The sequence below is a fragment of the Leucopleurus acutus genome, assembly GCF_964270905.1.
Source record: "Leucopleurus acutus genome assembly, chromosome: 14".
In the NCBI taxonomy this organism is placed as follows: Eukaryota; Metazoa; Chordata; class Mammalia; order Artiodactyla; family Delphinidae; genus Leucopleurus; species Leucopleurus acutus.
This window is the reverse complement of record NC_139156.1, coordinates 55,953,834-55,978,542: the sequence shown is the minus strand read 5'-3', so window position 1 is coordinate 55,978,542 and position 24,709 is coordinate 55,953,834. Positions and strand designations below refer to the sequence as shown.

The 24,709-nt window shown below is 43.4% G+C and overlaps 1 protein-coding gene across 22 annotated transcripts in view; it reads right to left on the bottom strand.

Annotated features, from left to right (window-relative positions):
• KCNMA1 (potassium calcium-activated channel subfamily M alpha 1) overlaps positions 1–24,709 on the bottom strand; it is a gene marked incomplete at both ends in the record, with an annotated part of 741,342 nt that overhangs the window by 229,902 nt on the left and 486,731 nt on the right. For all 22 annotated transcript variants that reach the window (XM_082854819.1, XM_082854826.1, XM_082854808.1 and 19 more), the window contains 2 exons: positions 334–409; positions 8,344–8,419. In XM_082854819.1, coding sequence (XP_082710945.1) covers positions 334–409; positions 8,344–8,419 — 152 coding nt within the window. The remainder of the gene's footprint in view (positions 1–333; positions 410–8,343; positions 8,420–24,709) is intronic.

The following is a 24,709-nucleotide window of genomic DNA, read 5'->3' as shown; positions in this document are numbered from 1 at the left end:
GGTCGCCAACCTTTTCTGGTGATTGCTGAGGAAGCACTGCCATCTTGTGGTTGGCTGGGGTTATTGCAGACAGGAAAAAAAAAAAGCAATGAAAGGGCCCCCATAGCAATACAGGTGAGCTGAAAAACGCAGGTGAAGGGTGTGACCGTGACTCACCATCTGGAACTAGTTTGGGGTAAAAGGATTGGAAATTTAGACAACTGTGCAGTTGCTTCTCGTGTTTTTTTTGCATTCTACAGCTGGGCTGAAGTTTTGTCTCCCAGGTAATAAAATGACTCAGAGAGGGCCTTGTTCCAGAAACGCCAGCACTGAAGCGTCTTCAAGGATACTCACCAAATGGATGAACCCGGCTGCTGTTAGCCACGTGCTGATAAATATGGAGAGCAGATTCACCAGCTTGATGGAATTACTGTGCAAAAGACACAAGCAAAATCCCCAAGTTACAGAAGAAGACTCACCTGGGGCTGCCTTCCAGAGGAACAGAGCCTCTCTAGTGCCCACTCCCACGCCCAACCCCCCAGAGCCACCATAAGGGAAGGATCTGAAAGGTGGCATAAGGAGCTCAGGCCAGAGCCTACAGGAAGATGACTTCTGAGCTCCTGAAAGTTGTCCCTCAATTAAGCCCTCTGATGGCTTAAAATGTTTTCTTAATTTTTATTTTGAAAATCTTTAAATCTACAGAAATAGTGAAAGAACAATATAATGAACACTTGGATGCCCTTCCCCTAGATTAACCAGTTAACATTTTGCTACATTGGCTTTAGCTCTATACATTTTCTCTTCTTTTTTTTTTCCTTTTCCTGGCTGAACCATTTACAAGCACATTGTAGACATCATGACACAACCCCCTGCATACTTCAGCACTGAACACCTACGGAGGACACTGTGCAAGACAATCATAATACAATTGGCCTGCCTAAGGAAACTGACATGGATTCAGTAACATCATCTAATAGGTACTCTCAATCTAGAAATCTCCAGTTGCTCCGAAATTAGCTTTACTGATGCTTTCATGTTTTCACCCTGATTCAGGAAGCCATCAAGGTTCATGTGCTGCAGTTGATTATGATGTGGCTTTAATCTAGGGGTCAGGAAGCTTTTCTAATAAAAGGACAGATAGTAAATATTCAGGCTTCGCTAGGTCAGAAAGTCTCTGTTGCAACTACTCAATTCTGCTGCTGGAGCAGAAAAGCACCTTGGGAAACCTGTAAAGGAATAGGTGTGGCAGTGTTCCAGGAAAACTTTATTCACAAAGACAGGCAGCGGGCTGACTGGCCTAAGTAGTAATGGCTACTCAGTTTGCCATTCTCTGCTTTATTCTCCTTTAATGTGTAAGTAACACACCCACCCCCAACCAATACACACACCCTTTTAAATCTGTTTTTAGTGCCAATTTAATTTTCTGTGCACCCAGGCCAGCTGTCATCCAGAATGTCCCATATTCTGGACTTGTCTGACTGTTCCCGCCTGAACAGATCCTGTTTCAATACGTCTTTTGAGAATACCCGCCTGGGATGGCATCACATCAGGAAATTCCAACTCAATTGCACCAGGTCCAGTCACCTGGTGAAGGTGGAAACGCCAGATGCCGCCACTGAGAGGTGCCCATTTCCCTTTGTAATTAATATGCCATCTGGGGAGTGGGACTCTGAGACCATATGAATATCCTATTCCCCAACAACCTTATACCTAAAAACTTCAGCATCCACCAGCGTTCCTTGAGGAAGATCGATTGCCACTCACGAGACACTTAACTCCCTTACAGTAGGGGCCCTGTCGGCAGGGACCCTGGGAGCAGTGAGTCCCTGGTGCACAGCAGGGCCTCTAAGAATCTGCACTGAGTGAGCTGGTCTCCCCTCTGTACTCGTCCCATCTGCCTTCACCCCGTTCACTCCTACTGGGTGTACAGCTCCTCAACCACTGTTGTCAGCAGGTCGCTGCCCTGTCCAAAGGCTCCTGTTGAGTAAAATATTAGGTCCAAATTCCCACCTTCAACACCCTCTGAAGTTTCAGGTCCTCCCACCATGATTCTTTCTACACAAACCTGGCAATTTCCATCACAGCCAGACTTACTCACCAAGTCTTTGTTTGTGTTATTACTCAGCTCGCAAGCCCTCCCCATCTATCCAAGTACTTCCCTTTCTTCAAAGCCTGGTTCAGTCCCTACCTCTTCCTTAAAGTGGTTCTACCCACGGGCAATACAAAGCGACCTACGTCTCCTTCACCTCCAGCTATTCATTGGCTGTCTTAAGGCATCGTTTCAGATTTCTATTTGACTCTTGTGTTCCCACCTGCGACGTGCCGAAAAGAGCTCTATCTCTTTCAATCTCCCCAGAGGGGCCTAACACTGCCCACAGCGAGGTTCAGCTCATCATCCTGGATGGATTGATCTCCGGCCACTCCCACCTCTTTCTCAAGGGAAACCAATGGTTTAAATTCTAAGAGTTTAAGATCACAGTGATAAGAATGGCTAACACAGTTCTTTCACAGGGCTTACCATGTGCACCACCATTTAAAGTGCTTCAGGTATATTAACTCATCAAATCTTCATAATGACTCTATGAGGCGGTCCCAAGGTTAAGACACTGACCCAAGTTCAACGCAGTAAGCAGCAGAGTTGGGACTTGAACCCAGGCAGTCTGGCTCCAGAGTCTGCCCTCTTGGCCACTACAGTGGAGAACAGTCACAGCCTGGGATCGGCCAGAAAGTCTTCCTCGTTGTGAAAGTGAAGCTGTGTGTTGAGGATATGAAGAGGGCCAGAGGCTACTGCCCCAGGGAGGATAGAGGCTATCACCACATCCAGTCCCCAACTAGTTTCTCAAGAGGAAGCCAAAATAAAGCAAAACCTCCCTGTCTCTGCCTTTTAGGCCCTCTGAGGTGCATTAACCTTGGAGAGAGAGAGACTGATGAGGGACAGGTAGCCAGTGGCAAAGGGAGAGATCTCAGGGAAATGCTGTTCATTTTCTCAGAGGATAATTAAGCGCCAAGGTGATCCACTTACACAGCCCTGGATCCTTGAAGTCTGATCAAAGCAGTGTCCCACCAATAACCATGTGGGGCCCCCTTGAGAGATCACAACTATTGGAGTCTCCGAGCCTCATGGTGCTTTGGAAAAATGACCTTATATGGTGATTATTAATCTCTGATTGTCACAGTGATATTAATAGTACTTAAGGGAGCTCTCTGTTGTGTAGAGAACATTTACTCATTGTTGCTGAAAGAGTCCCTATTTAGCACTGAAATCTGATTATTTTTTATGGCATCTGCATCATTAGAGATGCCCAGTATTAGGAATTTGCTTTTCAAATGAAACTCTATGACCAGGCAATCATCTACAAGCTCTGTGCAGGAGACACAAGATTAACTCTTGGTGGACTTTCTCCATATTCTGAAATTTGAACCTCACCAAGCTGAAGAGGGCTCCTTGGAAAGAGGGAAGGGGTTGCAGGACAGGGTTGTGGGCTCTGCATGGCAAGAGGCCACTGGAGATAGTCATAGACTTCAGGGCCAAGCCCAGGGGTCTGGACCAAAGGGCAAGTTCCCAATGGTTAGAATGACTGGAACTATTCAGGTTCTAGCCCCCCTCAGGATAAGGGATAGATTGTGACGTTAGCATGAGAACCTAACTTCATTTTTGTGTTTTCCATGATCATTTCTGGGTCCTGCCCCATGAGTTCTCACTAGCCATTAGAGTAATTTGTATCAGTGGATACAGTGAATCATCGTCCATGGGCAGGCACAGAGACTTCTCTGTTCTTATAGATCAGAGACCTTTTTTAGGACTCCGTAGATATTGGGAGAGAGAGTCTGTCTCTGTAGATACTGCAAGAATGAATGTCTGTCTTTTTCCAAGATTATAGCTGAAAACCCAGAACCACTGAGGGCCATCTCTGCTCTCAGTGTATTTAACAAGACATGTATGGGTTGAGACTGAAAGCATCACCTCTTTCCAAAAAGCAATACGAATTTATCTCTGTTCTACTTGACGAGTATTTTCCTCTTTGTTTCTGGCTGAGAATAGAGACAGGAGCCAATGCCCTTATTTTGTTTTATTGTTACGTTTGCTGGACAGACGTACAATCCCCTCAAAGTCAACTGCACTGTACCCCACGGGAATGAGTGGCCTGAACTATATAAGACACAGAGCGAAGCGAAATCAAGTCCTGTCAATTCTAACCCTTAAATCTCTCTCCATCCCTCTCCCTCTTCTCCGAAGGCCAGCCCCTAGTACCACCTGCCTGGACAACTGCCTCGTGACTAGTCTCACGGTCTAGGGCTTAGACGTTTTAGACCCACTCTCTATACAACTGGTGGAACAGTGGATCTTTCTAAAATGTAAATCTGACCACATTCCTCTCCTGCCCAAACCCCTCAACGACTCTTCCTTGCTCTCTGAGTCAAATCCATGACATCTGAGAACCTTCACGATGTGGCCTCTGCCTGCAGTCTCTATACCGATTACTCTTTTCAAGAACTTTAACCTTGGAGCCGTTTCTGAGGTAATATATGTAGTGCAGTGATTTCAGTTTCCAAAATGTCAAAAAAAAAAATGTGTTGTTTAGGTAAATGATGGTACATACATAGAGTGGCATGCTATGTGGGAAATGGAAGTGACATGGTAGAACATTAGTGAGGTTATCTCAACCATCGATGGTGCTGAGGAAACTGTGCTTTATCCTTTCCTATATTGTTGAAATGTTTACACTACACTTTAATAATCAGAGGAAACAGTTAAGGCAACTACCTTTTTTTTTTTTAAAAAAAGCACTAGGTGCCCATGCCCCCATCATAAGTATCTAAATCTCCATCATCAGCATTAAATGAGGTATGGAATGACAGCCTTTAGACAGAGCTGCTTCCTTTGCTCTGACTGTACGAGGCTGCTTGCCAGTTTGCTGGGCAGCTGAGGAACTCCCAAAAGCTCAGACAGTGGCACGAGGTCTCCCAGTGGCCCCTTCACTATGCCATTTATAGGACATGGAGCCTTTGAGGCCCTCCTGCTGGCTGGCAGTTTGGGGAATGACCCTGATGCTGCCCCGTTACTGTGACTCTCTGTTTTCTCTGTCATCCTGTTCACTCTGTCATCTTTTTCCTGATCTCCTCTTCATCCTTTCTGTCTCCCTCTTTCCCCACCCCTCTTTCTCTTTCTCTCCACACCCCCCCCCCCCCATATATTTCTCTGCCTGTTTCTTCCCACTTTGGGCCAGGAGAGGCAGCCGAAGAACGGAACATGAAACCACAATTTCATATCATTATTTCAAATCACATTTCAATGTCTCCACCGCTACCCAATACCCCAGGTTGCTGGGGACTGGCCGCTAGAGAAAGTCATACAAAACCCCCGGAAAGATGATGATGGGGCTCCACCCACCCTCCTGGAAGGTCCCTGTGAAAGCAGCAAAGTACAGAGGCGTTACCAGAAAATCCCTCAAGGTACGAAGCCCTACAAGGACCAAGGCTTCTGCTTCTCTGCGGCAGAGCCTGCGGGATCTGTGCCTGGGGCTCCCAGAAGGAAGGGGCCGTGACCAGCCAGGCAGCTGGAGAGGAAACGGGCTCAGAGAGCTATTCTAGACCTCCCGAGTTCCCATAATCAGATGAAGGTTCCATCTGTGCCCGGTGATCGGGTCTCTCCCTGCCCTCCTAATCTCATCTTTCTCTTTTCCTACCATGGAAACCCCAGTCTCCAAGAGCACAGAATTACTCAACGTTCCCCCAAGAGCCATGTTCTACGTGCTTTCCTGCAGCTTCCTCGATTGGAAGTCACCCCACTCACCCTTCCCTCTCACACGCCTAATCTCCAGCACCACCAGAATGACACCTGGCTTTCTACAAGGCTCACCGAAGACACCCCCTTTGCCCTGAAAAGATCCCTGACTGCCTCGCACTTATGCCGAGCCCCACTTAATCACTCTCCTCCATGCCTCCCAAGCCCTGGGTGTACCTGTACCCTCAGCACCAACTACACTGGGGGTCAGTCCTCCCCCAGGGAGCTCTCTGAAAGTAGGACTCAATCCTGGCACCCGTGTCGCTGCTGCACAAATGGGGGCTCAATTCAGGCTTGAATTCACCCTGATGCTGTCCCTGGTTGTGACAGGAACTGGGACAATCCAAGTGTGTGGCTGTCATGGAAACCACCCTCCCACAAGACAAGGAGCTTAATTCTGTGGGAAGTGGGGTGCTTGGGGGAAATGCTGTTGGGGGCTTAGGATGGCAGACATCCCAGTAGCCTGCCACCCCGTGACTCTCCCAACGTAGAGTCACCTCTTTCCCTCACTCGCTGCTTCAGATTTTCCCCCTCTGCACTGGGAGAATGAACCCCCATAACTGTGGAGTCATCAGGTGGAATGTTTCCCCAGGGATGCTAGCGCTATTTCCTGCATCCAGAGGAAAGGAGTCTTTTCCAAGGAATGGGAAGTTGGCGGGTCTCTTGGCAAAAGCCTAGAAAAAGATAGTTTACTCAGGGCTTCCCTGGTGGCGCAGTGGTTGAGAGTCCGCCTGCCGATGCGGGGGACGCGGGTTCGTGCCCCGGTCCGGGAGGATCCCACATGCCGCGGAGCGGCTGGGCCCGTGAGCCATGGCCGCTGAGCCTGCGCGTCCGGAGCCTGGGCTCCACAACGGGAGAGGCCACAACAGTGAGAGGCCGGCGTACCGCAAAAAAAAAAAAAAAGATAGTTTACTCAGATGGCTTATCATTCTCCCAAGTCCAGGAAAGATCCACATGGAGTACGAGGCAGGTGAGAACACAGTTCTCTCCATGTTATTCCCCAGAGTAATGGCACCTTCTTAAAATGCTGGCGTCAGAGGATTGAAAGCCCCCTAAACAAGTAAACTCGAGACAGGGAGAAAGAGGCACTATACCAGGTTAGACAGTGTGGATGACTCCACGTAACACCGTCCCCACAAGTATCTCTTAAATACAGCTCCTGGGATTGCCACTGGGTCCCCACCAAGTCTACCCGTAAAAATACAGTGTAGTGGAGCAAATATGATACAGGCAAAACTTGAGGGAGGAATATGAGTCCCTCGCATAGAAAAGTCACAGAAAGGTAGAAAGGAAGGTTACTGTCACTCAGAAGAAATACGAAGAATAACAATATTCAGTCTATGTTAATAATAGTATACACTATTAAATGGAGCGCCAACCAATTCTGACCCCAGGATAATGAAAGTAAAGGGCGTTGGGACACACTGTAGAAGATTTCCATGGCATTCGACGCTTATTTTCTTTTTAACTTGACTAATAGGAAGTGAATTTATTCCCCCATTCACGTAGATGAATAGTTAGCGAGGGGAAACCAATGTGAAATGAAAACAAACGAAAATAAACAAAACACACTAAGACCCAAAGAGGAAAGCCTGTCACATTTGTTGGATGTGACATACTCAGGAAGCTGAGTCCCAGCCTCAGTTACTGGGAAAACAATGCTGAATCCAAGCTCCCCCAAAATGCAGGTTTATTAATTACAAATCACAAACATAGAGATGTCCTGTTTTCCATCATTTATCAAACACGTTAAGGCCAACCAAAGAGGAAATGGAACATTAGCAGTGAGCTTCTCAAAGTGTAATTTCCTATGAGAGAAATTTATGACCTGTACTTATTCTCCATTAAAGGACATCCAACCTCTTTTATTAGTTTATTCATCAAGGCAGCCCTGGTTTCCGGCCAGCTCTGAGAACCTGCAGGTCCTCAGGAAAGGGGTCTCTGGGGTTTTTTTTTCTCCTGGTCCAGCAGTGTTTTCCAGATCATAATACAGTTAACAGAAGTAGTCATGGTGCATTCGGCGGGCGGTTTTTAGATAGTCCCCAGAAGGCAATTCACAGAGCAAGCCCCAGGGGCTACACGGGCTATAACGTGAACATCTAGAATGTACTTTGAAATGAAATGATTTTCTGTTTGCCGTATGAGGTTTGTGATTGCCTCTCAAAGAGCATTGCTTCCATTGCTTTTATGGCCAGGTTCAATTTCTTTGTTAGTGATGTAATAAAGGGGTGATTTAAAACCCGGGAGCAAGGACTTCCCAATCAATGAGCAGACCTATCCCTCACCCACTGTGCACCTCTCTCCATGGTGCTGCGGCCGGTGTCCAAGCAACCCCACAAGGTCCCCCAAAACTGGCTCTACTTCCCCCCACACACAGCTGTTTCTTTCTCTCTACCATAGAGTCCCCGCCCTGCAGAAGACCCTACCTCTAGGCCTCCTCTGGGTTTCTGTGTTAGATCACTCTCTCTGTGCATAAGAGAACTCTAACTTTATTGTGATGAAAGTACACAACACCTGATATTTACAACGTGGCACTGGGGACCAGAACGACAAAAAAAATATGAGAAAGAACATCTTACCTTGTTTTCAGGATATTCAGAAACTGCAAAATTTCTGAAAACTGGATCAGCCTGAGAGCTCTTAAAAATCTCAACCCTGGAAAGAGAAATGAGATAGAGATGCATTACTTTCAATGTGTGGTTTTAATGTGCACACACTGCCATTGGATTTACAGCTGCCAAGGTTAATGGGATATGAAATCCCTGCAGAAGAATGAAGCATCCCGTACCGCGGATGTAGCTCTTCCTCCTGGTCCTTGACTGGTTTAATCTCAGCTGGTAACCTGACTGTTTCATTAAAGGGGCCCTGCATGGAGCCACTGCAGACGATATTCTGGTGGGCAGAGCCCAGTTTACTGAGCTTTCTCATGCATCCATCTCTGATTTTTTTTTTTTTTTTTTTTTTTTTTTTTGCGGTGCGCGGGCCTCTCACTGTTGTGGCCTCTCCCGTTGCGGAGCACAGGCTCCGGACGCGCAGGCTCAGCGGCCATGGCTCACGGGCCCAGCCGCTCCGCGGCATGTGGGGTCTTCCCGGACCGGGACACGAACCCGCGTCCCCTGCATCGGCAGGCGGACTCTCAACCGCTGCGCCACCAGGGAAGCCCCCCATCTCTGATTTAAAGCACTATTTCTAAGTTACATGGTTGTCTGACAGGATTCTGTCTCTGAAAAATACTGGGAATAGCTCAGGGTAACCCTTGTGCTAAGAGCAGATTAGGAACAAGTCAGATAACCTCACCTCTTTGGTGGATTTTCTTTTTTTTTTTTTTTTAATCTTTATCTGCCATTCTGATAAAATGAAGAGTATAGCTCACTGTGTTATCTGTTTCCCACAAGGTTCTATATTTTTCTTCCAATCAAAAAAAAAATCAAATCATTAAGATATCACACCCCATATACTTCAGGATTCACAACTTATATAATTCTACTTCTACTGAGTGTCAAGATACAGGCTTCTCCATTCTAAATCAGCAACCTCTCTGGAATGGAGAAGAAGAGCCAGTGTTTCTATGTAGCAGGAGAGAGAAGGAAATGGGGAAGGAAGACACAGTTGAGGATTCAAGAAAATACAGATGATTGCTGTGTTTTAATAGCCATGGGTAAAATGTATTTCTGTTGAGATCAAATTTGTGAGTCAAAAACAATCTGAATGACTCATGGGCTTTGAATCTTGGCAGTTGTGCAAGAAAACTGTTTACAAAATACTTTATTACAGCTTTGAGACACTTTCAATAGCACACCCACTCCCAAGGGGATTCAAAGCATTTTATTAAGCTTCCGCATGTGCCATGCGTGGAGCTGAGCACAGAGTGGGCTAAGTTGTGGACGGGCAGCTCGATGCCCATGGCTGAGAGTTTATTCGGCCCAGTATGTGAGTCAGTAAAGCGGGGAGGCGTGCAGAGTGGTGGGAAGAAGTGGTGGTGATTCTCTCGAGACCCCAGGGTGAATCAAGGAAAGGAGACAGACCGGAAGTTCTCCCCTAAACAGCTCCATATTGGGCTCAGTTAGATTACTCCTTGTTCAAGCATAAGGTGACAAGGAAAAACTAACTTAAAGCCCACAGACGGAAAAACCCCACTGCTCAAGAGGGACAAAAGGATATGGCTCAAGAGGAAAATTTCTCATCTAAAAGGATTTACCTTCACGGACAGAAGACTTTTTCAGAAAACATCTGCCTTCTGTTCTGAATGATATTCATATTACTTTTATTCAACAAGAAAGTGCAGAGATGAGAAGGGATGTGGATGAAATAAAAGTCTCAGGAGCCAAAAACCCAGTCCTAACTGAGCTGATGAAAGGTTGACTTCACACTGCTAACAACGGGGTACAGAGGACAGAATGGAGAGGTCATCTCACAAGGCAGAGAAACGGGAAGACAAAAGATGGAACTTAAGATAACAGAAATGGAGTGGAGATCACAGAGATCCAACCTATGAATAAAATGTGTTCCAAAGGGAAGTGCAAACAACACATAGATCATAAGTAGCAGCCAGGACACCACAGGATCGAACCTTCTGGATATGAAAAAAACGACTCGAGATGAAAAGGCAAAATGAACGATTAGCTCTGAGAGACTGACACCAAGAAGTATCTTATTGTCTTTCCCTTCAAATTTCAAGTATTAAAATAAATGAAGATATAAAAATCAAAAAGTGTCAGGGTGAGGAGAGGGTTACCATTAAGGCAATTAAGATCTCATTACATAAGAGTAAGTGTTAAGCAATGACTGTGCAACACGCAGAATTTTAAAACAAGGAGAGTCTGACCCAAGATTTTTATGCCCTGTCAAGTAGTTGTTCAACAGTATAAGGGCAACAAAAATACTTTCAAATATCCAAGTTCTCAGAAAATATATTGTTTGAACAAAACATTTGCAAAGAAGTTCGTTAAGTCTTACTAATCAGAATGGGGGGTGGTGCAGGCTGGAAAGTGAATTGTTAATAAACTCTCCTGTTGGTCCGAAGCCTCCAGCCCCACCTGGATGGCCGATCTGACTGCAGCATCACTGTCACATGTTGCTGGGAGGTAAAATAACACATTTAGAAGCTCGAGGTAGAAAAAGACTGGCAGTGAGTACTGAAACCAGTCAGGGATATAAGGATGCTTTAGTAACATATTAGCTGCTAATAGTTTCATCCTGAAAATTTGTGTGTGTGTGTGTGTGTGTGTGTGTGTGTGTGTGTGTGTGTGAGAGAGAGAGAGAGAGAGAGAGAGAGAGAGAGAGACAGAGAGAGAGAGAGAGAGAGAGAGAGAGAGAGAGAGAGAGAGAGAGAGAGAGCGCTTTCATTTATGGAAACAAAAATTGAATACAAATGGCCCACGCTTTGAATGGGATTTCTTTCTTTTTATCGTGAAGAAATGCCTTTTGCATCCTGCATTATTGGTTTGTTGTTTGTCATACTTTAAAGCGACTCACAAAAATAAGATAGAATAAAAACTTTTCTTTTAATTGAGGTGTATGAAAATAAAGGTAGAAAAAAAAAAAGAATGCAGCAGTCACAAGGTCCTATCCTCTCGCTAGAGGTAAACTGTAGATCTAGGTCTGAGCTCTTTCCCAAGGAAAGCAAGCAGGGAGGCACTCTAAGATGAACAAAGGAGGAAAATAAGCTGGTTCTTAGGAGAAGAGGTTATCCCAGGAGGGGGACTCAAGAGACATGTCTGCCTGCCAAAGGGGCCTGGGGTGATGCAGGAGCGACATTCTCACGGGCTGAACAATGGTGGGCTTTGTTTACTTGACTGCCTCGTGCTGGTCACTGTCACGGCACTGGGTTTCACTAATGCAAATGAGAAAAAAAGTTCTACATAGGGCTAAAAAAATTCAGTCTACGTGTTCTCCTCAGATCAAGCCAGACACTTTGGAGAAATGCTTGGTCTGAAGTGTCTATCCTTCAGGCCACAGCTCACAGCATCTCCCGAACTGCTTTCTCCCCTGGACCACTTGTGGTCTATTCTCAGCACAGTAGCCAGAGTGAGCCTGTTACCAGGTAAAATGGATCATGCCGTTCCTCTGCTCAAAATCCTCCAATGCCCACATTCCACACAAAGTAGAAGTCAAAGTCCTTCAAGAACCTAAAGCAAGGCCAGCCCTCATTCTTTCTGGACCTGCTGGCCTCTTGCCCTCACTCATACTACTTTGCCTGTGATCTGGCCGTCTTCCTCAGTGATCCTTGACTGTGTACGGGTGCTCCTGCCTCAGGGCCTTTGCACATGCTCTTCTCTCTACCTGGAATGCTCCTTCCCAAATGGCCACATGATGCCCTCGCTCACCTCCTTCACGTGTTTAATCAACATAACTTTCTCAGGGAGATCTTCCCTGGCTACTCTGTCTAAAAGTGCAACTCCCCCCTCAGCCCCACCCCACCCCCCCAAAAAACTCTTTATTCTGCTTGACTGCTTTATTTGTCTCCCCAGAATAAAGCACGAGCATCTTACTTATTTATGTAGTTTACTTTCTGTCTCCTTATCCACAGCACCAGCTCTAGGAGGGGAGGGATTGATGTCTATTGTGTTCACGGCTGTATCCCATGTACCTAAAATAGTGCCTTGCATAAGGTGGATACTCAGTAACTACTTGCTTGAATTGAACTGAAGGAATCAGACTTCTGAGAATTAGATGGCAGAGAGCTAAAGGTTAGAGGCTCTGCATTGGGAACTCTGAGGCTACACATTGTTTTCTAAAGGGAAAAGCCAGGACTCTGAAAGTTCACCTGACAGAGGCCAGGGCTGACACTCTTAGGAAATATGAAGAAGCCTAACCAGGAAAGAGCCTTGACCGATGGTCACGCTGCTATACTCAGAGAGGTCCTGAAAGAGGACAGACAGCAACCTCAGACTCCATAAAGAGGCCAAGAAAAGGAAGCAGCGGGATGGGCAGTGCCAAAGTGACAAATTATTCATCTCCTTTGCTTTATAACACTATATTCTTATTATTTATTCTATATAATTTTAAATCTCTGAAATAAAATTATTTTTTAGGAAATAGAAAATGGCTATAACAGAGTTGTGAAGAAGAAAATAACATATTAATCATGCTCTCCAAAAGTCTAGAGAGTTTCATGAGCAAGTTCCTTTAAACGATCAAAAAAGAGTAAACTTCTCTACATATCAATACTCTCTATTATATAGTCAAGTAATGAAAATGGACTTTTCTCTCTCTTTCTGTACTTTGTATTGGTTAGAAAAGTGGTATTATTATTACTTTAAACTATTGGTAAAATGATGATGTTGACAATGATGTAAATCTATTATGATTGATCATCTGCTCTTTTTAATTATTTCTACATGCCTAAGTCTTTAGCTCTATCTTATTTAATCCATACAACCGAAGAAAATAGCTAAGGATACACAGACTAGAGAATGTGTCCAGCACACAGTTTGTAAGCAGCACAGCACAAATTTCAACCCAAATTTATGTAACGCCACAAAACCCAAGCTCGTAACCACTGCCCCGGCACAGCCTTTGGTCAGTCAGTTCCGATTCCAAACATCAGCACTCAAGTAAGCACTTCCAGCACTTGCGATCATCTTGCCAAACTCTCCTACCAATTCGCATTTCCGTCAGTAGGGAAATGCCCTTTGCCTACACCCCCATCAGACTGAGTATTCTGATTAAGAAGACAGGAAGAAGGAAGGGGAAGGAAGGGAGGGAGCAAAGAGGGAGGGAGGGAGGGAAAGGAGGAGTCCCACTTTGATAGGCCTCAACCCCAAATAGAGCCCATCACTGTTTTATTCTGCTTTTCTAGGTTAACAAATGAAGTCAACTGTGTTTTCACATAATTATTAGTCATTTTATTTTCTTCTCTAAAGTGCTTTATAATAGTCTCTGCCAGATTACCTGTGGGTTCATCTTATTCTTTTATTATATTTGAGCTCTTTCATAATGAGAATATTATATGTTATATATTTTATCCCACGGTTCATCATTCTTCTTTTAATTTTGCTCAAAGTTTTTTTTTTCTTTCCTAAGTCTTAGATTTTGCTTAAGGCGTTCTGTTTTGTTTTTTTCCCTGAATTCCAAAGTTTGTGATATGGTCAAATATATCAGACGTCCATCATTGTTTCTTTGCTTTAAAATTTAAAAATGGCCACCTCCATCGTAAAAAACAGATTTTTTAAAATGCATGGACATTTTCTCTTTGTACCTTCAGGGTGCGAGTTCTGAACCTTGGCTGCACCTTTAAATCACCTGGGAAGCTTTCAGAATTATTGATACCTTGGTCTCACTCCCTCCTCCCCAATTCTGACTTAATGGGTCTGAGGTACAGCCAGGCAGAGGGAATTCTAAAGCTCTTCGATGATTCTAATGAGCCATCACGGTTGAGAAGCACTGAAAACTTTTTCTACAAATGAGCAGGAAGTAAATATTTTAGGTTCTATCACAACTACCCACTCTGCTGTAAATGACATGTAAATGAATGCACGGGACTGTATTCCAGTAAAATTTTATTCAAATAGATAGGCCATGGAGCCTCGTCTGCTAAGCCTGCTTTAGAGACCAGAATTCAAATTCCACGCGCACACGAATCGCCTGGGATCTGTTAACATTCAGACTCTGTTCCATGGGTCTGAGATGGGCCTTGATGCTCTGCATATCTAACCAACTCTACGATGTCACCGATGCTTCTGGTCAGAGACCAAACTGAGAAAACAAAACTGCAGAGCCTGGGTTCCCAGACTTTGTTGCCACTGCAATCACCTGGAAATTCTGGAATAACACTGGTGCCTATCTCCCACCCTCAGATATTCTGATTTAATTGGTCTGGGTGACAACCTGGGTGCAGACATTTTTTATAACTCCCCCCATGATTCTAACGTGCAGCCAAGTGTGGGAACCCCCCGTTTAGGGTATCTTTTCTTCTTTTAACCTTTAATTTGTAAATCCATCTTGACGTATTTATTTATGTTGGTTAATAGTGGGCCAAAGGGACCAAGTTTTATTTTTTCCCCAAATAGTTAGCAAATTGCCTTTTCCCTGAGTAATCGCTTGAGTAATCTAAAACCAGTACTATATCCATTAAGCACCCTGTCTCTTTACCTTTTTGTGTGGTACGCGGGCCTCTCACTGTTGTGGCCTCTCCCGTGGCGGAGCACAGGCTCCGGACGCGCAGGCCCAGCGGCCACGGCTCACGGGCCCAGCCGCTCCGCGGCATGTGGGATCTTCCAGGACCGGGGCACGAACCCGTGTCCCCTGCATCGGCAGGCGCACTCTCAACCACTGCGCCACCAGGGAAGCCCTGTCTCTTTACTTGTAAAGAACATACTGGCTAACTATAAATTAGAAAAAATCCATAGTATAATAATAGATTACTTATAAAATAACGCATTCAGCTCAAGATCTTAGGAAAAAAGTAGTCTTAACAACCATAGAAGAAAAGATGATTTCTACTTTAGTGTTTATACTTGAATAATCAGAGAACTAATAAAGATTAAAAGTGATAAAAATTTTCAAATCATTTTATGGGGGCAAACAATAACAACAATAAAACAAACAAAACACATGCTTATCCAATAAAGAAACAAACAGACTGGGCTTCCCTGGTGGCGCCGTGGTTGAGAGTCCGCCTGCCGATGGAGGGGACGCGGGTTCGTGCCCCGGTCCAGGAAGATCCCACATGCCGCGGAGCGGCTGGGCCCGTGAGCCGTGGCCGCTGAGCCTGCGCGTCTGGAGCCTGTGCTCCGCAGCGGGAGAGGCCACAGCAGTGAGAGGCCCGTGTACCGCAAAAAAAAAAAAAAAAAAAAAAAGAAACAAATAGAAAATAAAGTCATGCACAATTTCAGCCTAATAAAATTTGAAATCCACACTGAGAGGGATGACTTTCCAAAAAATGTAAACTTTGTAAGTTCATACACACAAAAAAGAAAACCATGACAGGATGATAATTGAGATATAAATTGAAATTTTTATTAATATCTTCCCCTCAGAGAGTTTGCAACCATGTGATTTATTAAATTTTTCAAAACATTTACATTTTAATGAAACTCTAAACTATTCCATGCTACACAAAAAGAGGCAAAGCTATTAAACTTGTTATAAAATAATCATAACCTGGTACCAAAAACTGCCTCTCAAAACACAAAAGTAAAATAAGCTCACTAAGATTAGTGATGCTAAAGTTCTACACAAAATACCAACACAGATAATTCATCCGTGAATTCAATTAAGAAGCCAGAGCATTCTGGTTAACCCTAACAGACTGGACAGAATGATTTATCTCTGCCTCCTCTCAAAACTTCACTAAAATAATATTGAAGGGGGGAAAAAATAGCAAAATCCCACAAGGGCAGGAAGAAGGGAAGAGAAACTACAGCACGTTAACAGAAAACCACAAAACGATGGTAGACGAAAAGTGGATATTCTGTTGGAAATCAACTTGGCAAGGCGGAGAAACCTGATAACATATATAGTAAGAAACATATATAACATAATAAAAACAACATATCAGAAATGTTCTTGGCCAATAAATTTGATAAGGAATTTCACAAAGACAGGTTGGTGGGGCCTGGTGGGGTGGGCAAATCATAGATAAGGAGAAAGCAACTGTTCAAAAGATGAAATGAGGTGACCAACACTGGGAAGTGGGAGGCTGGGACAACTCACTAACGGATTGGGGTACGAAACAGGAGCAGCCAGGATAAAGCAGCAAGTGTGGGCATTGTAGTTGTTAAAGCAATATCCCACGTGAACTGGTGACTCTCAGGAGAAAGCTGTAAGACCAGCTACTGGACCAAAATACACTGCCACATACCCACCCCATCACTCCTCAGACAAGGTGCGTTAAGCAAAGACAGCATTGTAATATAGGCTAACAGGAAATCTCAAATCCAAAGAGCACGAAATCAAGAATCACCAAATATCTGAGGAAAGTCAAGCTTTCTTTGAAGAAAGGCACGTAGTCCAGCACAATTGACACTTAATGATACAACGTTAACAAAGCAACAACTTTAGAAAAAGTTTGAATGAAAAACAAAGAATTGTAAGAAAATATGTCAACTCAGCAAAGATAAACTAGATATTTTAGAAATTAAAATTTTAAACATCAAAACTTTAAAAAGCCAACTCTTAGAAGAATGGATACAGCTACACACAAACTACAGGGCTAGACTATCAAACAGAGGTCTCTTCATACAAAGCGGAAAAGGGGTGAAAAGTACAAAAGGGAAGTTGAGAGACATGGAAGACAAGTGTAGAATTTTTAACGTTTACGTAACTGAGTTTCCAGAAGGAAAAAATACAGGCAATACAAAGCAGGAAAACTGGAAATTCCCTGGCGATCCAGTGGTTAGGACTCCAAGCTCTCACTGTTGGAGCCTGGGTTCAATCACGGGTCGAGGAACTAAGATCCCACAAGCCTCCTGGCGCAGCAAAAAAAAAAAAAAAAGAAAAGAAAACAGGAAAGCTCTCAAACGTTAGAATAAAGTTTCCCAGATCAAAGGCATGACCTGCATCCTCAGATTGGAAAAGTCTGTTAAGTGTCCAGCAGGATAATTTTAAAGGATCCAAATTGAGGCATATTACAGTGACATTTCAGAACACCAATGCAAAGATATAAACTCCCCAAAGCAATGAGAATCAAATTATTGCCAGAATTCTCCTGGCTGCACTGGATTCAAGAAAACAAAGGAAAGATATCACCACAATTTTCAGGAGAAATTATTTTGAGCTAAAAAGCATATACTTAACCAGCTGAAAGAAAAATAAATCCAAAAGCAAGTGAGATACAAGAAGCAATGCAAGAAAAGAGTAAAAGTAACTGATTAGTTTATGTGTTGACTGAATATTACAAAAACTAATAAATAATAATAATAATAATGATTTAAAAGTAAAACCTCTAGATGATACTACATGGAAGATGATGGAGAGAGGGCAGTGAAGGTCAGAAAGTTGTGTTAAGTTCTTGTATTGCTTCAGGAGAAAGTACTAATTAATTATACATATTAATAGAAAATCTTAAGTTTAAGCATGTGTATCAGGAACTTAAGAATACATTTGGAATTATAAATTCCAAATCTCAGAAGGAAAAAAGAACAAAAGAATTTGATCAATCCAACTGAAGGAAAAGAATTGTGAAAAAAGAAAAGAAAAAAGCATATTAATTAGTATTAATAAAATACTACTGCAACAGCAAAAAGAATTATTTTTTAGTAATCACAACGAAATTGAGTTAAATTTATCTATTAATCGACAAAGACACTCAGATAATATAAAAACAGCAATAATCCATTCCACATGCATGTAAGAGGTTCACTGAAAAGAAGAACAGTTAGAAATATGTACCAGACAAATGCTGACCAAAGAAAAACAGGCAAACAGAACAATAATGATATCATATAAAGTGGCAGCTACTGTGAAGATGTACAAAAGAAAGAGTAATACTTCATATTCATAAAAGGAGAAATCCACCAAGAATATGTAACAGTGAAAAAAGTTTACACACCTAAGACTATATCTTTGAAGTACATACACAACAAAATCTGGCAAGAATGCGGCAAACAACAAAAACTGACAAAGCCACATCACAGTGGGAGACTCTAATATTCACTTTTCAGACACTAGCCAAAACATAAGCACAAATAAGAACTGTTCATATAACACTTAGTTCCTTGGGATATATTTGTATATATCTATCTGAATGGATGGACAGACAGACACATACATATATTATACCCAGTAAATAAAGAACACACTCTTCAGTAGCAACCTTTGAACAGTCATGAAACTGACCATGTACTAGGCGACAAAGAAATTTTACCAAATTCCAAAGTACAGAAATCATATAGGCCACATTTACCACAAAGCAACAAAATAAGAAAAAGCACAAAAAGATAAGCAGAATAGGGCCTTGACTGGTGGTGCAGTGGTTAAGAATCTGCCTGCCAATGCACGCGACACGGGTTAGATCCCTGGTCCGGGAAGATCCCACATGCCATGGAGCAACTAAGCCCGTGCACCACAACTACTGAGCCTGTGCTCTAGAGCCCACAAGCCACAACTACTGAGCCCTCGTGCCACAACTACTGAAGCCCATGCACCTAGAGCCCGTGCTCTGCAACCAGAGAAGCCACTGCAATGAGAAGCCCACGCACCGCAACGAAGAGTAGCCCCCGCTCGCTGCAACTAGAGAAGGCCCGCGCGCAGCAACAAAAACCCAATGCAGCAAAAAAAAAATTAAAATAAATATTTTTTAAAAAGATAAGCAGAATAGATTGTATTATATAGAGAAGAACTTAATATATGATAAAGAAGTCATCACAACTCAAGGCGAGACAAGCATTATGTAATAATGATGGAATAATTGGTTCACAATGAGATCAATTTAAACTGTCACCTCCTACCATAATTGAAATTAAATTGAGATTAAAATTAAATATAAATAATAAGCCATAAAAAAACCAAAGAAAATATAATTACATACTTATTAGCCCTCTGAAGAAAGGAAGAATTTCTAAACTCAGATGTGAAAGGAATCATAAAAATTTTTAAATCAGCACCATAAAAATATCAAAATTCTACATGTCAAAAAAAAAGTAATGAAGATCATAATCTATTAAAAAATAATTAAATCAAATATGATATAATAAGGATAAAGTCTTCATGATATCAAGAACATGTACTACATCACTAGCCCATAAATAGGCAAAACGTCACAAGGAGGCTTGCCATGAAATAGGAAATATAACTAGTAAACAACATTAGAAATTATTACACTTGGTTGAAATAAAAGATATGTCAATTAAAAATATAGTAACTTTGGTTTCTTCTGCTTAACTAGCAATGTATTTGAATTTCACCTACTAGAGATGCCCCTACAATGAGACAGTCTTATAATTTACGGTGGAATTGTAAACTGATACAGCATTTGCAGAAAATAATTCCACATTATAAATCAAACTACATTTCTGGGAAGGAAACCTAAGATAATATAACAAAACATGGAAAGATGCTACAGAAACAAAGAAGTTCCTTGCAAAAGTATTCATTAAACAAGAAAAACAGAAAGCAGCTTGCTATCTAAAAATAGGTCTTCTTAAATATAGTCCATCTATGGGATATTATAGTCAAAAAATAATGTAACAGCAAAGAAAATGCTTATGATATAATGTTAAGTTAAAGAAGTAGGACATATTAGAATGGTGGTTACCAAGGGCTGAGGAGTGGGGGGGAAAGAGTAGTTGTTTAATATGTATGAAGTTTCAAATCTGCAAGATGAAAATGTTCTGTTTCACAACAATGCCAATATATTGTACTTAACACTATTGAACTGTGCACTAAAACATGGTTAAGATGGAAAAGTTTATGTTATATATTTTTTACCATAATAAAAATATAGCAAACTGGAAACATTTTTAAAAACTGGAATATAAAGTGCATGTTGTTTCTGATAAAACTATGAAAACTATAGGTATATGAAAAATAAAAACTAGGAAACACATAAAATGATGACAGTGGTTGAGATATGGAGGTAGGATTTCTGGATTTCATTAATTTTCTTGAGTTTTTAAATTTTTCTGTAATACTTATTAAAAATTCTTGTTTTTATTCATAACGTTTTGTTGCTGTTGTTATCAAGTTAATGGCAAGTCAGGACTGAGGACAGGTGTTCTGACTCTGAGCCCCGCGTCCTTGTCAAAGATTCAGGAACCCGAGGCCAACGCTCTAGGCAGGGAGGACCCCTGGCCATTGCTGTCCCTTCAGAGGGTCACACTTGGCACCTGGGACCTGAACAACCAGGTTAGGCCATCCTGAGAACTACTGCCATGTAATTTTAGTGCTGGGCAACCATAAAGGTTAAGGGATTTAGGACCTCTTTCTCAGATGGAAGCAGAACAGCTACACTGACAAGAGACTGAGGGACATGCAGGTAAATGATGAATCATTCACCATTCAGGGTCCCCATCATCCCAAGACAGAAAGGACTCAGGAGATTCCTGCAAGCAAGGTCCCACTGGAGCACAAGACTAAGAAAACACAAAAGCAAACGCATCCCAGCCCAGGGTGGAAAGCCGGCCAGGGTTTTCCAATTTGCTGTTTTCCATTCCCTTTAACTCCTTAATCTTTAAATCCAAAAAGCCCAAAGGTTCAAATAAACCTCTGTCATTTCCAATCCCTCCACCCCCACGTAAATCCTGAAGAGCAATTACTTCTGTAGTGTCTGACAAGGTCACAGTCATCTGGCCTTGCAGCTCGAGAGCTCAAATCGATGACAGGAGTCATCAGGGTAAAGAGGGACAGACACAATCCCAGGGAGGCTTCTACTGGGTGGTCCCTGCACCCTGCTGCCATCCCCAGGTCCCACCTCCCATCCCGCAGATACATCACTGCCAGGACCACGTGCTCTCACCCTCCGCACAGAGAGAATCAGAGCCTCTTCTTCCCAGCTGGAGGGAGAGGACTGTCTTTCTCGCTCTCAAACGCCCCTGGGCTTTTGCTCCTCCAGTTAGAACTTGCGTTTTATAAATGGTGCTTGTTTGCCTGACCTTTTCACATCTTTTCCCTCGATAATTGCTCAGGTTGTTCTGTGCCCCACCTCATCCCGGTCCTGCTTCCTATCTGATAGATGCTAAACGTCGGGTGACATTCCAACTGGGATTCTCACACATTCATTCATGCTTTCCTTCATGAATTCATGCCATACATGTGCAGTGAGTGTCTCTCCGTACCAGTCACTCACTGTCCTAGATCCTGAAAGCAAAGGGGTGAAGCTCCTGCTTGACAGTCTCCTATTTGAATAAGGGAGCCAGAAAGGAAACAATTTTTTTTAAAGTAAACAAATAAATCTTGTTGATTTCACCTCTTAAATACATATAAAAAATAACTCATCTTTTCCCTTTCCAATGCCAGAACCATGGTCCAAGCCACTGTTAGCTCTAATTTGGCCAGCAGCCCCCAAGCTCGTCTGCACTTTTATTCCCTCAGCCCACCGTGCCCCACCATCCATTTCCTAGAAGCAGCCACCGTGATTTTTGCAGACATCAATCAGATCACATCGCTTCCAGCTAAAAGCCCTCAGATGGCTTAAGTTCAGACCCCTTACCTTGCTCTGAAGGCTTTCCATGATCTAGTCCGTATTCATTTCATTTCTACTCTCCCCATCCCCACACCTGCCACACTGCATCTCTGCTCCTGAGTATCTCCCAGTTCATTCTCAGCTCAGGGCTTTCCCTTCCATTCCTTTCTGGAATGTTCTTCCCCTAGATCATTGCAAGGCTGGCTCAACTGACACTGCCTCAGAGAGGTCTTTTCTAGCCACCCAATCTGGACCCGCCCCCCATTACTCTGTTCTTCTCTAGAGTATTTACCACAATCTACAATGTTCTTATTTGCTTGTTTATTTGCCTGTCTTCCTCTGTAGGACGTCAGCTCCGCTGCAGCGGCACCTCAAACACCTGTTCACCACTGTGTCCATCATCCTCCCAAACAGTGCTGATGGGCACATAGTCAGCTCTCACTACTGAAAGTGAATGAATGAACCCCTTTCAAGGGTAAAGTAAGGAGAGTGAATACTAAGCGAAAGCTGTGGTTTCACTCACGTAACTCTTTCTCGGGAAATGGTCCATTTTCTCTTAGCTTAATAATCTCATCATTTTCACTCATCTCTCTAGCTGCCTTAATATCGGCCCTTGGCAAGGCTGGATGTTATAAAGCACAAAGCAGTTCTTTCTTGAAGTGAAGGGAGAGGCAACAGAACAATCTGGTCAGCAGATCTAGGGTCACAGACATGGAGGCATGAATATTTAGATTCCGAACAAAGTCCATGCAGATGTTTCAGCCCAAGGAGGCCTTTCATGCCAGTTCTAATGAAAAGGATTGACTAGCACTCACCTATCACTTGCTTGCTAATTGGAATTTTGCTCTACACAGTTGTATAATACAGAGATAGTTCAAGCTGGGCCTATCCATATCTGAATCATAAGCTGGGTGTCAAAGGGACTATACTTCATTTTAAAGAAGCTACTTGTAACGCTAACCTTTCTGGAAATAAAAGATATCTCTTCCTATGACTGGGATTGTTAGATACAGAAATGCAAAGTTAAGTCATTTATTTCAAACTCCCATATATTACGGATGCCCGAATAAAACCAAATCCCTATTAGAAAGCAGTTGAGACAAGAAAATCTGTCCAGAGGATCTCTCTTATGATCTCTGCTGGGGGAGAATAATGAAGGACCATCCAAGACAGGCAAGAAAACATTGCCACGGCCCAGTATGAGGACAGAAGAAAGCAAACCAAAACGGCATTGTTGTCCGTGAAAAAAAAAATAGTCAATAGCTTCCAACACTGCTCCTGAAAAATGCCGACTCACTGGAAATTATGACCACTTAATAAATGAAAAGGAAGCCGTTCCTGTCATTTACCAAGCTTTCCCCAACATTTCTGAAATATATTCTTTAATAGCTCAAACACATTCAGGAGCACTAGAGACCAGTTATATTCATCTAAAAAGGAAGGACAGGATTTCTGCCTGGCCCAGCTCAGCTGCGCTCAGGGGTGCGCCAAGCACAGAGGAATGGAGAAGCCCATCACTTGTCGGCTAGCCCGCAGAGAGGGTACTTCTTTCCTGGGCAGCCTCTCAGAATACGGGATGCTTTTGGGGGGATCCTTACCCCAAGAGGCGCAAACCCTGCAACAAGACACCACCGACTTCCAGAAGCTCTGTGGTTCCTCCTCAGCAGCGCTGGGCCCAGACCTCACCCGGAAGCCATTACGGAACAAATCTCCCAGGGACTTTTTGCGGCGCCTGGTGGGTCCACAGACCTCTGTGCTGGAGCTGCTGGGTGGGTGATGGCAGACCAGAATCTTACTGGAGATCATGGTGGAGGCAGAGAGCTGGGCTGGGATCCAGGTTCCCTTGAATTCACTTCTTGCACGAGCTGATGCTCTGGAAGGACCTGTGTTTCTCTGACCTGTGTACAGACAGGTCCTCCTGTCCAGCACAGCGTGGCTCACCGGCATCTACGTCCTGGTGGAGCAAATCGACACTCTCTCCTCCCTCACCCACCCGCCAACTTCCAAGAACCCCAGCAGGCTCTGGGCATCAGCGGCATGAAGTGCGTCAGAAGGGCAGTCGGGAGGGGGGAGGGGAGCGCTCTGATCCACGATGTCCTAACGAGCTGATCCATCAGCTTCGCTCTGTAAATTACCACATAAGCTCCTTTGGACATGGTTTAGGGGAATGGCAGGAGAAAAGGCCGTAATTCCTTAAATCAGGGGATACAGAATACGGTGTGGGAGAGGCTGCAGTTTGGAGCCCGCTGGGCCATTTCTTTGATTTTAGCGATCCTGTCTGATGATGGATGGTGCAAAGGGAGGGCTCCTTTACAGGATGTGATGCCCAACTAGAGAGAAACACCACCAGCATAACCCAAATATGCAAATCCTCTGCTAATCCTACGTGCAGGACTGAGGCAGAGGAGGAACTCTGCTCTGAGGAGCAGACCCTCGCCTCCCACACTTCCATCTTGTAGTTCTCAGCATCTCCCCTCATTACCAAGGCCAGGCCCCTCTATCCCCCAGGGCAATGAGTGTAAACAAAAATAGAGCAGGGTCAGACAGAGGGAAAACATGAAAAATATAAACAGAGAAATATCTAGCTTCTGTAGGTTGTTAGTCAAGGCTCCCCATAATCTGGCCTCTACCTATTTTTCCAGCCTTATTAGATGGAATTTTCAAAGGGAACAACTTATTTCTCCTCAGTATAGCGTAGTTCATTCACACAACCATGATGTTTCAAACATCTATTATGTGCCAAGCATTGTGATGGGTACTGAGTATTCAGCTTCCAACAGGAATAATACAAGTCCAGCCTTGGTGGACGTTACAGTCTAGTAGGAGAAAGAAGCAATATAAAGACTTTATCATAATTTTAACAAATTAGTAATTTGGGTAAG